Below are 15413 nucleotides of genomic sequence, written 5' to 3'. Positions count from 1 at the left end.
GGGCCCCATTTTTAAGTCTGGCAGTCAACACAGGCTCAATGAAAAGGACATACAGTAATGTCTTTGGACTCGTCCTCGTCTATCCTCCGGGGTTTCATTTTGGTGTAGTCTACGGGCAAGTCCCAGCAGTCGCCCTCGCTCAGCTGGAAACACCGGTTGTTCATCACTGCCTGCTGCTGGGGGGACATGGGCTCCAGAGGGGTCAGGATGGGGCAGCAGCTGTCCCGCGGCCTCTGCTTGTTCATGCTGAGGTCCAGGGTCCCGTTCTCATCCACCTCCATGTCAGGGTTCTGTCGGTAGAAAGACATGGTGACTGTGCTTGGCCTGGCATCTTGTAACACCACGAGTCCTTCCTCCCAGATTGCAGTCCTGCTGTCAGCCAGTGTAGCATTCAACACAGAATTCCTCACTGCTGTTTCCTTGACCTAAACTCCCAAGGTGAACAGGCCTGGTCTGTTGGTACATTCCTGCTATCCCATGCTTAGCTGCAAAATTGGTTGGAGAATCCAGGCATCCATCTTTCCCTCCCTCCCTCCCTCCATTTCCCGATTTATCTACTGTCTATCCTCTCTCTCTCCTTCCATTTTGTCCTATTGTATCTCTGATTTAGAGTTTGTTCAGAAGAAAATTACAAAGTGCTTAATTTTATTACCGTTACAAATACCTAAGAGATAAACATTTTGTGTGTATGCATGTGTGTATATACATGTATGTGCATGTATGTATGTGTGTGTGTATAAACACACATATATCAGCTTAAAAATTCTCTTTTAGTTTTATTGATGCTAATAGTTCAAGAATTAGGGAGGAGGATAACAAAAGAATTAGAAGGATGAAGGAAGGAAAGAGAACAAACTAAAATTTACCTTGTAATACAATTTTTCATTTTTTTTGAGGGACAGAGTCTTGCTCTGGTACCCAGGCTGGAGTGCAGTGGCACGACCTGGGCTCACTGCAACCTCCACCTCCCAGGTTCAAGCGATTCTCCTGTCTCAGCTTCCCAAGTAGCTGGGACTGCAGGTTTGCGCCACCATGCCCAACTAATTTTTGTATTTTTTAGTAGAGATGGGGTTTCACTATATGTTGGTCAGGCTGGTCTCGAACTCCTGACCTCAAGTGATCCAGCCGCCTCAGCCTCCCAAAGTGCTGAGATTACAGGTGTGAGCAACTGCACCTGGCTGTAATAAGAACTTTTATAATGAAGATAATTTTCCACTTTAAGAAAGAAGATCTGCAGTTGCGGCTAAAAATACCTTTACTACAGTGATTACCATCTGATCTCTAAATTTCAGCAAACCTGCAATTTAGTCTACTGGCTTAAAAAAAAACCCGAAAAGGTATAGGGTGAGGCTTTTTGGTTTTTTAAAGGATGTTTTGAAATGCATCAATAATTCTGCAGCACTTGCCTCTCAGGAAGAGAGTCAGAAGAACGGACACATGGACAGAAAGTTAAAAAAAAAAAAATCAAAATACCCCTAACAATCCTGCATGTTTTTCCCCAAAGAGTGACACTCTCCTTAGCAAAATTTGATTTCAGAGCTGGTCTGAAAGCTGCTGCCTCCTCAAGGATCTAGCAGCTCTCTCCTCTGGATGCAACAGCAGAAGGAAGATGCTTGGAATGAGACCTCCATCCCTGGAGCTGTTACCTTGATAAATTATACAGTATCATTCTGCCTGAAGTCTCTTTGTCAAAGTGTACTCTGATTTGAAGCTTTGATACTACTTTAAGCTTTATAATGTTGGATTTATTCTCTCAGTCTTAGTTTAATTTTAAGAAAGTGCAACAAAATTTGGAAGGGGTCTCTGCCTTTTATTTTTCTTTTTTTGTGGTTGCCACAGAATCTCTTCCATGCTAACCTTGATCTGCATGAAAACTGCATGCCCCTGACGCTTCTCCAATATCTAGGACTAAATATACTGACAGAAGAAAAAAACATTTGCAAAACGTAAGATTACTGACCTTTCTTCATTCATACCAACTACAAATATTTACAAGAACCACTGTCAGTGTTGTGCACTCAGGTACATGGCCAGGCAGCGCTACGCAGTGGAGAGCCCTTTGTTTATCAGGAGAGGAGGTGAACATGTCCGCTGCTCAGCGTCTCCTCTGAGAACACAATCGGACCGCTTCCTGGCACCGCCTGGTTCTCCCCGGCCGCCTAGTGGCCTCGGCGAGGCAGCTCTCTCCCAGGTGTGTGCTGCATCTTAAACGCTCTCTCTCCTGCCCAGCATAAGCACTGGTTCAATTGATAAGAAAATTAAAAATAGACACTCTTCCTATGCCTTTCATAGCACTATAGCATCCATGAAAATGTGGAACTAACGAGTGCTGGCTGTAAATACACGGCTGATCCCTTGGTGTGAAGTCTGATTTTTACTTCCTATTTTCCCTGCTACCCAGGAATCCATGGGCAGATCCCTGCATTTCACTTGACAACGGTGCTAGCAGAGCTTCCTGACAAAGTTCAAGGGAGATCCACGCTTCGTTTTGCACGCTCTGTGTGGTCACTGGAGACCACAGGAGGCCCACGTGGTGTCCTTTGTTTACAGAAATGCTTCTGGATCCTGGAGAGAAAGATCCATTCACGCATGTTAATCTACAAGATCTGACCCTTGTCTCTGATTTAGAAAATGGATGCGCTTTGGACAATGGTGTGTTCAGGCTGCTTTAAGGGAAGCTGCACCAATTGTTCACAGTGGCAAGGAGTTTAGGAGATCACGGCGTTTGCACCATAGAGCTGCCCTGAAAGCGCCACATGTCTCAGTGGCTGGGTCCGCGGCCCGGCCTCCCCCACCCGCCAGGTGGCTCCACCTGCCCAAGCGCGCGTACCCGCGTGGCGCACAGGTCCTGCGGCTTGGTGCTCAGGTTCTGCGGCATCTCGCGGCAGCGCGTGGACAGGTTGAGGATGGCGGTGGCCGCCATGTGGGCCGCCTCCATGTCGTGCGTGTAGTCGAAGCTGCTCTTGCTGCAGGTGCTGCTCGCGCTGCTGCCCCCGCCGCAGCTCAGGTTGCTGCTGCTGCTGGGCGCGTAGCTGCTGGTGCTGCTGCTGCTGGGGCTGGGGTCCTTGCAGTACCGCTTCGCTGGGGAGACAGGGACAGGGATGACTCAGGCCCCGGCCGCAGGGCACACGGCAGACAGCACACAGCAGGGCCTGCCCGCCCCGGCCGGCCTCAGCCACACACAGCCGCGTGGGACGGCCCTCAGGGTGCCGGGCTTATGCGTAAAGAAAACAAACAACAGGCAAATGAAAACAAAACAAAACCTTCTGGCTCCTTTTCTTTTTTTTCTTCTTTTTTCCTTTTTTTTTTTTTTTTTTTTTTGCCCTGGAGGAGAATTCATCGACCTGTTGGAAAGGCTGCACCTCGCACCCAGCACAGGCGGCTACCTGGTCCCTCGAAAGACAGACACACGCCTGGCTAGCTTTCAGGAGCCACAGGGTGTAGGGAGGTGACTGGGAATTCCAGCCCAGTCAAATCCCAGTCGAGGCCCTAAGCGTGAGTGGGGCTCCTTCCCAGCACATGAGGGCTCATGAGCACTTTTGGTGACCCGACCTGGATCTGCAGTCTCTTATCTGTCAAGAGGTGGGCTGTTCCTTTCAGCCAGAGGGGCTGCGGCAGCCTCCTGGGGCCCTGGGTCCTCTGTGCAGGTGACTGGGTTTCAAGGGGACCTGGGGGCCACCTGCTGGGCCTGTGGGGACCACGTGCTTTGGGAGGTGGATTTCTGGCTGGGCATGCAGACCAGATAGGGTGAGTCCAACATCCTTTTTTTCTAGAATTCTGATACAGGCCATGGGAGTGAAAGGGATTTTGGAAATGCACATAGAGAATAAGCTCAGGATAAATGTTGAAACACCTGAGTGGCCACTTGGTGGTGGGCAGACATGCAGGGCACATGTGCAGCTACCTCTTTCATAGCCATGGCCTCTCTGTTCCCTGCACTGACCCTCACTGACACGATTCCCACTGCCCAGTAATCCTTTCTGAACCACCACACTCACTAACAGCTAAACTGGCACTGAGGGGCAAGGGTTATTTGTTAGAGCTGTTTAAATCTCCTTTAGTACATGACAATATTTCAGTCCAGGATTTATCTGGATGGGTCCTTCTTTACTAATTGTTATCCGTGCCAGTTAATGTCACAGGACATCATTTCTGCATGGCCAGACATTTCTCTTGGAATCCAGCAGAGTGAAGAGTTACTCAGAGGTGGACCTGGTCTCTCCCATGTCCTAAATCCCTCCGTCAGTGAGCCCCTCCCTTTAGGAAGCGCCTTCTTTCCCAAGAGATCCCCGCCTTCTTCCCTGGGACCGTTGTGAGTGTAGCTGGGAGAACTTGGTGATAGGCTAGAGACACTCTAGCCCGGGTTCTCCTGGTGCTTAGGGCTGCCCTAGTCCTAATCGGCAAAGCTCCAAGCTGCCTAATTCTGATGGAAACTATGGTTTTGTCTGTTGCTACAAGGAAAGGGAGACCTCGCAGGTGTTCATGGCTCCTGCGGTGTCTTCTGTGCCATCGGCAGCAGCTCTGAACCTGGAGCCAGGCTTCCCCAGGGACTCCTTCCCACAGAGGAAGAAGAGAACAAAGCTAAGTGAAGCAAAAAGCTTTCTCACATTGTTGATACGGTCATTATGAGCAATGCTAAGAAATTGCCCTGGATTTGGATACAAAGGGAAAAAAGAAGCGGTCCTCATTGATAAGGTTTGGTTTGGGACTGAAGGCTCTCAGGACATGGGGAAGAGGTGTGTTATTGGTGATTCTGTAATGCACAGGCCCCTGCAGAGGAAGACTGAGGACAGTGCCCAGGGCAGGAGTTGGCCACGCTGTCTTCATCTCAGCCTCTGCCGAAAGCTACAGAGAATTCGCCAAGCAAGTAACCACTTTACACCCAGATTCCTGTGCATGAACCAGAGGCTCAAATCCACACCCACAAAACCCATGAAATACAATAGTAATCTGTTGATATTATGACTGTGTTTTGCTAATCTGAATGAGCAAAGCCACCCAGAGTGGTCCCATGGCTGGTGGGGCACAGCTGTCCCTAAGAAGTGTGTCTGAGTGTCCATCAGTGTGCCCCTCCCTTCTCTCTACTTTGGGAATGCCACTCCTCTAGGGAGCCCAGCAGCGCAGGGCGGGGTGGGCAGTGGCTGCTGGCCTGAGCAAGGCCCACACCAGGGCCTTTGAGAGAGACCACGGTGGGGCTGCAAAGGAGTCAACCAGAGGGAGACAGCAGAGGCTGTAAGGACACCCCCATGGGCCCTGTGCAGTGCACACCTTGATCTACCCTGAGCAACTGTCACAAACCAGTTTGCAGTTTGTCATACTCTGGATATGAACTAAAGGTTGTGATTTTACATAATTTACAATTTTGTTAAGAAATGGTAGAAAAATTGTAGGAGAAATGAAATAATAATATGGGGTTTCGTTTTTACTAGTGAGGACTAGCCACTGGTTTAGGAAAAAAAAAAAAAAACCATTGCCCACATAAATTACAAAAAAGTAACACTTTTGTTTTGAAATAAGGGAATTTCAATTCCTAAAAAAAATTAAAGGAATAACACAAGTCAATGCAACAAACAACTGCAGCTGACATAGGTCGGCTAGCAACCTTGCACTCAGCGTTGGCGAGGGCGATGCTCCGGAGTGTGGGCGCGGAGGTGTGGCAGGAGCTCCCGCTCACGCCCAGAGACTTCTCGTCATGAGCTCCTCTCACTGTGACTCCTGCTACACTATGCTCACAGCATCCTCCAACAGGATTGCATCTAGACCTCCACCACCCTGTAAGATGCTACCACGTGCCCACTTCACAGATGTGGAGACTGAGGCCGCCCAACGTCCACAAAGAGCCTCGACTGCCATCAACGATGTGTTTGTCTGGGAGAGTCCAGTATCTTATTAATTAGAAAATGCTACCCTAGCATCTCTATACACCAATAACATCCAGGCTCACCATCAATCAAGCAGGCAATCCCATTCACAGTAGCCACAAAGAAAAGGAAATACCTAGGAGCACAGCTCACCAAGGAGGTGAACGATGTCCACAAGGAGAGCTACAAAACACTGCTGAAAGAAATTAGAGACGACACAAATAAATGGAAAAATGTCCCATGTTCATGGATTGGAAGAATCAATATTGTTAAAATGGCTGTACTGCCCAAAGCAATCTACAGATTCAATTCTATTCCTATCAAACTGCCAATGTAATTCTTTACAGAGTTAGAAAAAAGATGATTCTAAAATTTCTATGAAATCAAAAAAGAGCCCAAATAGCCAAAGCAATCCTAAGCAAAATGAACAAAGCCAAAGGTTACACTCTACCTGACTTCAAAGTATACTATAAGGCTACAGTAACCAAAATAGCTTGGTACTGGTGTAAAAACAGACACACAGACCAATGGAACACAATAGAAAACTCAGAAATAAAGCCACGCACCTATAACCATCTGATCTTTGACAAGGCCAATGAGAACAAGCAATGGGGAAATGGTACTGGGATAACGGCTGAGCTATTCGTAGAAGAATGAAATAGACCCATACTTTTGCCATATATAAAAATTAACTTAAGATGGATTAAAGATGTAAATGTAAGATGTCAAACTATAAAAATCTGAGAAGAAAACCTAGGAAATACCCTTTTCAACATTGGCCTTGCAAATTTTTTTTGGCTAGGTCTCCAAAAGCAATTGCAACAAAAACAAAAATAGACAAGTGGGACCTAATTAAACAAAAGAGCTTCTGCACAGCAAAAGAAACTATCAACGGAGCAGACAGACAACCTACAGAATAGGAGAAGATATTCACAAACTATGTCAGATGACAAAGGCCTAATATCTGACATCAATAAGGAAGAAATAAATCAACAAGCAAACCACAAATAACCCCATTAAAAATGGGCAAAGAATATGAACAGACACTTCTCAAAAGAAGACATACAAGTGGCCAACAACCATGTGATAAAATGCTCAACATCACTAATCACCAGAGAACTGCAAATCAAAACCACAGTGAGACAGCATCTCATACCAGTCTGAATGACTATTATTAAAAAGCCAAAAACAGCAGATGCTGGAGAGGCTGTGGAGAAAAGAGAACACTTATACATTCTTGGTGGAAATGCCAATGAGTTCAGCCACTGGACAGTAGTTTGAAGTTTTCTCAAAGCACTTAAAACAGAGCTAACATTAGACCCAGCAGTCCCGTTACTATTTACCCAAATGAAAATAGATCGTTGTACCAGAAAGACACATGCACTCGTATGCTCATCACCATGCTCTTCACAATAGCAGAGGCACAGAATCAACCTAGGCGCCCATCAGTGGTGGATTAGATAAAGAAAATGTGGTACATAGACACTGTGTAATACTATGCAGCCATAAAAAGAATAAAGTCATGTCATTTGCGGTAACATGGATGGTGCTGGAGGCCACAAACCTAAATGAATTAATGCAGGGACAGAAAACTTTATACCACATGTTCTCACTTTTAAGTGAGAGCTAAACATAGAGCACACAGGGACATAAACATGGGAACAATCGACACTGTGGACACTAGAGAGGGGTGTGGGTTGGAGAAATAACTCTTGGGTACTGCGTTCACTACCTGGGTGCAATATGCCTGCGTAACGAACATGCACAGGTACCCTCTGTATCTAAAATAAAAGTTGAAACAAAAAAGAAAAATGCTACCTCTATGTGACAACATTTTACTTGAAAGAATTTTTAACTAAAATGACTCTCTGCATTTCTTCCTCTCATCTTACTTGAGTCACCTTAAATTATCCTGAAGTTATAAAATGTAGATGTGACGATGCATTGACTTTCCCAGATATTTAATTCATAAGATGCTACAACTAGATGACGCCAAGTGGATGGTACCGAATTTTAGTCGGTGACTGAACTGTCAAGAGTCTTTTGATGCGCCTGTCAACTCACTACACTCAAATGGGCAACTAAGACAGTATCTACTTTCACATGCATCCTTTACTGAATATAAAAATGTCATTTAAAAGTTTTAATTAAAACAAAAATAAAAATAAGAGGGCCTACAGTTAAAATTGCTCAAGAAAGGAAGGTCATTGGTCCTAATAATTATCCCTATTTGTAAAATGTCAGCATAGCCCTTGATGCCAGTATCTTTTGGACCACAATCAGCATTGCTCGGCTTAGTGCCCTGACAGCAGGGGGCGCTGCAGAGCAGGGGCTTCAAATTGAGGGTGCTCTGTTCCCCCTCTTCCAGCACGGAGAATGCTTGGTCTGATGAGAGCAGTTTCACAACGACAGAATGCACTTTCTTTTTCTTTTGGCAAACAAAGCTTTTTTTTTTTTTTTTTGAGACAGTCTCACTCTGTCATCCAGGCTGGAGTGCAGTGGCATGATCTCAACTCACTGCAATCTCTGCCTCTCAGGCTCACGTGATTCTCTTGCCTCAGCCTCCTAAGTAGCTGGGATTACAGGTGCCCACCACCATGCCCGGCTAATTTTGGTATTTTTAGTAGAGACAGGGTTTCACCATGTTGGCCAGGCTGATCTCGAACTCCTGACTTCACGTGATCTACCTGCCTTGGCCTCCCAACGTCCTGGGATTACAGGCATGAGCCATCACGCCGGCCCAGAGCTATTTTTGATCAAATTGCTTTTCATTCCATCAGAAGACAAGAACATGTTAACATTCTTCCAGGCGCCCAGAACATCACTGTATGTTACGAGCAATGTGGCAGCTGTAACTCTAGATGCCAGAGCTGCCTGGAAACAGAAGCAGCCACTGGATCTTAAACCATCCTAAAAATACCTCTTCAACTATTCCATTTCCTCTACTGCAGGAAAAAAGGAAAAGCACACAGGATTCGTGTGATTAAATACAGCTGTTGACATAATAACAAACAAAACAACAAAATACAAAACCTTCCAGGTAGGACCTTTTCATTCACCTACTCTGCTTGTGAAATTCTTACTAAATGTACATGCCTTGTTCTCCTAGAAATGTCTGTTGCCTTATGTATTCACCTTTTCTTGCAGAGAATAGATAAACATGTCTCCACAATATGAATTTCCATGAAAACTAGACAAATGCAATCACAAGATATCCATCATGGAGATGTCTCCACTAGCTGGGACCCAGTAATCTTTAGACCTAACTTGATTCAGGCCCTAATATGTGGCACTGAGTCTCATAGTCTTTACACACGTCCAACTAGTGTTTCAAGTAAGTTGAAATACGGACGTCTAATCTTACATGGGAAAGAATGGAGCTTTCTAGCCTGTGGGATGACATCTCCAAGGCACATGGTCTACTTGCTGGAGTTGAGCTGATGTCCAAAGGGCGTCGAGGTCTAGGTTTCAGGCTCTCTTTTCCTCAGTGTCCTTGGCACAGCTACTGCCTGCCTGGCCTGTCCTGGCCCTAGAGGGTGGAGCAAATCTGCAGACCCAGCCTGTGGTCTAGCAGGAGCTTGCGGCCCGTGAGAAGACAGGCCGTCTTGGCAGGTGGTGCCCGAGAGGTGACAACAGCCACGCTGCAGGGCAGTGTGGCACCAAGCTCCATGGACGCAGGCAGCTGGAGAGTGGTAGGAAGGCCCGCGGACTGCCTGCAGGAGGAGAGAACTTCACCAGGGAGCGGCCTCTGCTCAGGTAGAGAGGCCGTGGGGAAGTCGGCCAGGTGGAGGGAAGAAGGGAGCCCTGCAGGTGGGTGTGGTGGGGCTGGAGACAGAGGGCCAGGGAGGTGCACTCCAGAGGGGTCACGAAGGAGAGAATGAGCTGAGTCTGCAGCTGCCCAGGCAGTCAGGGGAGCTGTCTGTGTGGCCAGGAGGCCAGGGGGCAAAGAAGAGGAAGTGCCAAGATGATGGGAAGGTCTGAGCACTGGAGAATTTGGAGGCTGGGAATAATCAAAAGGAGAACACAGGCAGAGCCCATTTGGGGGCTGGTAACCTGACAGGATTAGGCCCCCAAGGGTTGGGTGTGTGGCCTGGAGACACAGCAAAGGTGGAGATATAATAGGCCAGGGGTTGGCAACTTTTTCTGGAGAGGATTTCATAGCAAATGTTTAGGCTTTGGGAACTGTGTGATTGTTTTTGTGGCCACTTGGCTCTGCCCTGCACTGTAGGAGCAACCACAGCCTGCCCACCAAGCCCTGAGGGCAGCCAGGTGCCAACGGCACTCTATGCATGGCATGAAAACAGAATTTCACATAGCTTTTATATATCAGAAAATATTATTTGTCAATTGTGCTTTTCTCCAATTCTTTAAAAATGTCAAAGCCATTCTTAGCTCACCATACAAAACAGGATGGGTGGGCTGTGGCTTGGAGCTCCCGGGAGAGGGCAGGGCCCAAACACCTGAGTGGATGCTCAGTCCTCCTCCCCTCAGCGCCTCCGTCACCCTGTGTGGATTTCTATTTCCTATAGACAACGTGAAGCCCCTTCCTCAGCAGCCCCCGCAGCTTTCCCTGTTCTTCCTTCTCACGGGTCTCCGTCCTGGCCTCCAGACCACTGGCTGTGCTCACCATGCTGTGTGTTTCCCTACCTTTGCATGATTTCTGCTCAAACTCTATGATCTCATCTAAAGTTTGCCACTTTGGTAAAGCGCACGCTAATCCTGCAGGCAGAGGGACTCTTCACTTCACTGGGCAGCAGCAGTGTGTGTTTCACTATCTTGTGTATCCTGAGGGAAGGAATGATAGACTGACAGATGGATAGGCAGACACACAGACAGACACATAGACACATAGACACAGATTGACAGATGGACAGCAAGCACTGGTGTGCTGTGTCTGGAAGGATGCAGCTGGTGAAGTGAAGATTTTGTGAGTGGTTTGATCACAGCTGGTGTGATTTAAGGGATGATTCTCCAAGGCTGTAGAGAAGGTCCTATGTTCTATTTCATTCTGTATCTCCATGGCCCTGACCTTTGATTGCTAAGATCTGTACTCTTCTCCCTTACAACAGGCCCATTTCTCTGCCTCTTTTTAGGAGCAGTGACTCAATTCTTTGTGCACCTGAAGCAAGTATTGGCAAAGATACATTGGAGGGTAACTGCAGACAGCAGTCACTCTGCAGTCAGAATCTCCCACCTGGTGCCCAGGAGTGGGGCCGGATCCCCTTGGATCACACCCCATCAACAACCTATCAGCCAGTCTTGTCCTAGTGGGCACTTTCCAGGAGGCTTTTTTTTTATTTTTTATTTTTGAGACGGAGTCTCGCTCTGTCGCCCAGGCTGGAGTGCAGTGGCACGATCTCCACTCACTGCAAGCTCTGCCTCCCGGGTTCATGCCATTCTCCTGCCTCAGCCTCCGGAGCAGCTGGGACTACAGGCGCCCGCCACCACGCCATGCCAATTTTTTGTATTTTTAGTAGAGACGGGGTTTCACTGTGTTAGCCAGGATGGTCTCGATCTCCCGACCTCGTGATCCGCCCACCTCGGCCTCCCAAAGTGCTGGGATTACAGGCGTGAGCCCCCGCGCCCAGCCAGGAGGCTTTTAAAATCTGTCAGATGAGTCTAGTGAAATGGAAACAGAGTGTCACTAAAAGCCCAGACTTCACGCCCACACGATACATCCACGTAACACTTGCGCCTCTAAAATTTATACACAAATAAGCAGAGGGCCGGCTCGTTTTCTCACTGCATTGTGGTGAGAGGCTGCATTTCCTTTGCTCTGTTTTCCTGAAGCCCTAACATTGAGCTTTCAGCCTGTCTGCTCAATAGACGCTTGTTTCTAGGGGGTCGGCTGCAAAGCGTGGCTCAGCCTTAGTGTCCGCAGCAGGGCCTCTGCCGGGCCTGCGATGATCAGTGCCAGTAACTAACATGTGATGGCACCACAGAGCGCGTCCTCACACCCGTCACGCCTTGGCTGATCTTCACTGCAGCCTCGCAAGGTCAGCAGAGGACACTCTTGCTTCCTCTCTGCTCCAGAAGAAACCCATGCCGCACTAGGCTAACTTGTCCAGTAGCATCCGGCTCCTAAGAATGGCACCGAGAATCTGCTCAGTGGATTTGACTTCGGGTCCCCTAGAGGCACCGTGACCTGGAGACGGATCTGCTGGTCACGACTTTACCCAGAAGCCCCCTTTCCTTCTCAGGCTGGAGTCTGACCTTAACAATGAAGCTTAAGAAATAAATCAGCCCACACGGAACAAGAACAACAAAAAAACAGGTGCGTAAAAATGAACATCTAGTGAAAGAATGGATCAAATCCCAGTAAAACATCAATGAATTGGAAATCATATAAACAGCCTTCAATTAGGAGAACTTAATTTCTTTTGATCCTTCACTTGTAGATGAACAAATGAGATGACAAGAAACCTGAAATTATTACAAAATAAACAACAAAACAAACCAACAGAACTATTTCTGTTATACGCTACAGTCACTCCTTTTATCCATCTATGTCTGTGTTTCTGACCAATATATGATACCTCCAAGAAATACTAAATTTCATTCACTATACAAATAAATTGTTATTAAGGCAAGAAATACCATCGCTTAGAAAGATGTGCAGCAATTCCTGTAGAATGGTAAAAATGGTTTCTGAAGTCCCCAAGCATTCGGTTTAAATATTGTGTGTGTATGTGTACTGTGATTTTAACTAAGTACCTTTTTCCTTGTTTTTGATGCAGAGTCTTGCTCTGTCCCCCAGGCTGGAGAGCAGCAGCACAATATCTCAGCTCACTTCAACCTCTGCCTCCCAGGTTGAAGTGATTCTTGTGCCTTAGCCTACTGAACAGCTGGGATTATAGGCATGCGCCACCATGCCTGGCTAATTTTTGTATTTTTAGTAGAAACAGTGTTTTGCCATGTTGGCCAGGCTGGTCTTGAACTCTTGACACCAAGTGATCCACCTGCCTCAGCCTCCCAAAGTGCTGGGATTACAGGCATGAACCACTGCACCCAGCCCTAAATATCTTTTTCAAAGAAAAGCTTGATGACCTTTTTTAAAAAACTATTTCCTTTCCCTGTGCTAGAGAGCATCATGATAAGACTTCTAAATCATCAGAACATTTACACCCCGAGTCCCAATTGGTAAAACTTGGCAATTACATCTATACAGCCTAGAATTTAAAGCAGACACATGGTTAGATAAATAAATAAAATTAAATAAATACAGTCTTCCCCTCTAATGAAAAACTACTTACCAACTAGCTTTGTAGTGAAATGGTAACTAGTTCATACTCTAGGTAGTGGTTCAAATAAGCATTAGTCAAAATAAACTACCCCTTTCCCGTGAAGCCTGTGGCACTGTGTTTGTTGCATGAGCTCTATTTTGTTGGTGCCACGGCAGCCACAAGCCAGCAAGGAACAAAGCTATGGCTCTGCCAGCAGCACCCCAGGCTGGGCCTTGTTTTGCTCCATCGTCCCCAGTTACAGGGGGACCCAGGTCCTGGTCTTGCTATGAAGAGACTGGGTGACAAGGAGGCCACTAGCTCTGGCTGCACGGGAATCACTGGTGAACTTCTCAAAAATGCCATCGTGTTGTGCAGGGAGCACCCCAGGGATTCTGATTTTATTGGTCATTAGGGCAGGTTGGGCATAAGAATTAAGAAAAAAATTCCCCAGATGGTTTTCATGTGCATGCAAGGCTGAGAACACCAAGGAGATGGGTGCAGAGCTCCTCAAAACTCCCGGGAGCCCAGGGCTGCCTGCTGGCTCCCCCTGCACTGTCTGTCTCAGAGGCATTTATTCAAAGGAAGTGTATAAGATAAGGGCACTATCTTCCCAGTGAGACAGTCCATAGCTTCTCCCTCTCCACATTCCACGAGCAGCCAAGTGCGCTGTCTCAGAATTATTGAGGGGAAACCATCTCCTTCCTTCCCCTGAAGTTTTGCTCTCCTACAGCTGTGTGGACCTGAGGGGTTTTCAGCTCCTGGGCTGTGCTACGAACGTCCCGTTCTTTTGGTACCCATCGAGTGACCACCACCACTCAACTAATTTGTAGGACATTGATATACACAACAACAACATCATCAATGGCAACGTGTCTCTCATGTATAAGAGTGTGCACCTCCTACCATCATCATATCCTTTGGGGGATATATCCCTGGTTTGCACCTTGGGAGCTATGGCTCGCTTGCCATAAGTATGGTTGTCGTAACTGTTGTATTCAAACGAGGTCTTGGAATATTTCTCGAGCTCCTTGGCCAGGTTGGAACGCGGTGTAGTTGTGGGGACATTGTTTCTGTAGCCATACTGAGGAATCTCCAGCTGCTTCACAAAGCACATTGGCCTGGAAGTAAACAAGAAAACAAACAACAGCTTGCTTTCCTGTGGCTTTGTACACGATGAGCTTCACGTTAAAACTAGAATATCTTACTTTTGTAAATGTATTAAAGAATCAGAACCTTTCACTAAAACTACAACTTTTTTATTTTCTGAAGAAAAGACAAAGTGTGTTTTAATTATATAGCATCAAATAAACTGCCTAAAAGTCAACTTTGGCAAAAAAAAGGACAAGAAATAAAATCTTTAAATATGTCCCTTTTTCCTTCTTTCCTGTAAGAGGTCTGGTGGCTTGATGATGACATGAGATATGAGGATGGGGACAATTCCAGTCCTGAAATTTCTTTGCAGCGGTTACAAAGAGTTGCCGAATTATACACAAAGATGTTGCCTCAATAAGAAATCCCCCTTAAAAAGTAAGAGGAAGTAAAGAAATACTCTTAGGGACATAGACTGAGACAGAACCAGATCAAAATGTACCTAACTGGACAATGAGGGAGGCTAGGTGGTAACGTACCTTGTCAAGTACTAGAATATGCATTCAACGTTTTTATCTAGTAGTCATTTCTTATTGTCTTTGGAATAAAATATTTAAAAGGAAGGACACCGGGTCATTGCTCACTCATAGACACCATGTCGTGTGCATGTGTGTGTGTATGTGTGTATGTCCACTTCTTCATCGGTCTAGCTCATAAGTGGAGTTTTTAGACTTTATACCTGAAATAACTTTAGAATTGCAGAAAAGTTGTACAGAGGTTTTTTTTACACCCTGACACCAACTTCCGCCAGTGTGACCATCTTCATAACCGTAAGACAAGAGCAAAACCAGGCGACTAACATTAGTATGGAGTTCTTTCCTCAACTAGAGGCTGTATTTGGGTCTGACAAGTTTTTCCACTGATGTCCTTTTTCTGACACAGCCATTCAGGGTTCCACAGTGCACTAAGGGTCCTGTGTTCTGTCCTCCCCCTCGACAGCTCCTCAGTCTCACTGGGCTCGAGGCTTCATGGATTAGACACTGAAGAGCTGGTTAGGTTTTGTAGAATCAGATACAGCACATTCTTTTTTTTTTTTTTTTTTTTTTGAGATGGAGTCTCGGTCTGGTGATCTGGGCTGGAGTGCAGTGGCATGATCTCAGCTCACTGCAACCCCCGCCTCCTGGGTTCAAGCAATTCTCCTGCCTCAGCCTCCCGAGTAGCTGGGACTACAGGCATGCAC

The 15413-nt window shown here is 46.6% G+C and overlaps 1 protein-coding gene across 13 annotated transcripts in view; it reads right to left on the bottom strand.

Annotated features, from left to right (window-relative positions):
* MYT1L (myelin transcription factor 1 like) overlaps window positions 1-15413 on the bottom strand; it is a 545798-nt gene that overhangs the window by 101289 nt on the left and 429096 nt on the right. For all 13 annotated transcript variants that reach the window (XM_054475542.2, XM_054475556.2, XM_063649009.1 and 10 more), the window contains 3 exons: window positions 13988-14202; window positions 2831-3081; window positions 54-290 (listed from right to left, as the gene is read on the bottom strand). In XM_054475542.2, coding sequence (XP_054331517.1) covers window positions 54-290; window positions 2831-3081; window positions 13988-14202 — 703 coding nt within the window. The remainder of the gene's footprint in view (window positions 1-53; window positions 291-2830; window positions 3082-13987; window positions 14203-15413) is intronic.

The sequence above is a fragment of the Pongo pygmaeus genome, chromosome 12, assembly GCF_028885625.2.
Source record: "Pongo pygmaeus isolate AG05252 chromosome 12, NHGRI_mPonPyg2-v2.0_pri, whole genome shotgun sequence".
NCBI lineage: Eukaryota > Metazoa > Chordata > Mammalia > Primates > Hominidae > Pongo > Pongo pygmaeus.
The sequence above is the reverse complement of the archived record's forward strand: the minus strand, read 5'-3'. Positions and strand labels throughout refer to the sequence as shown.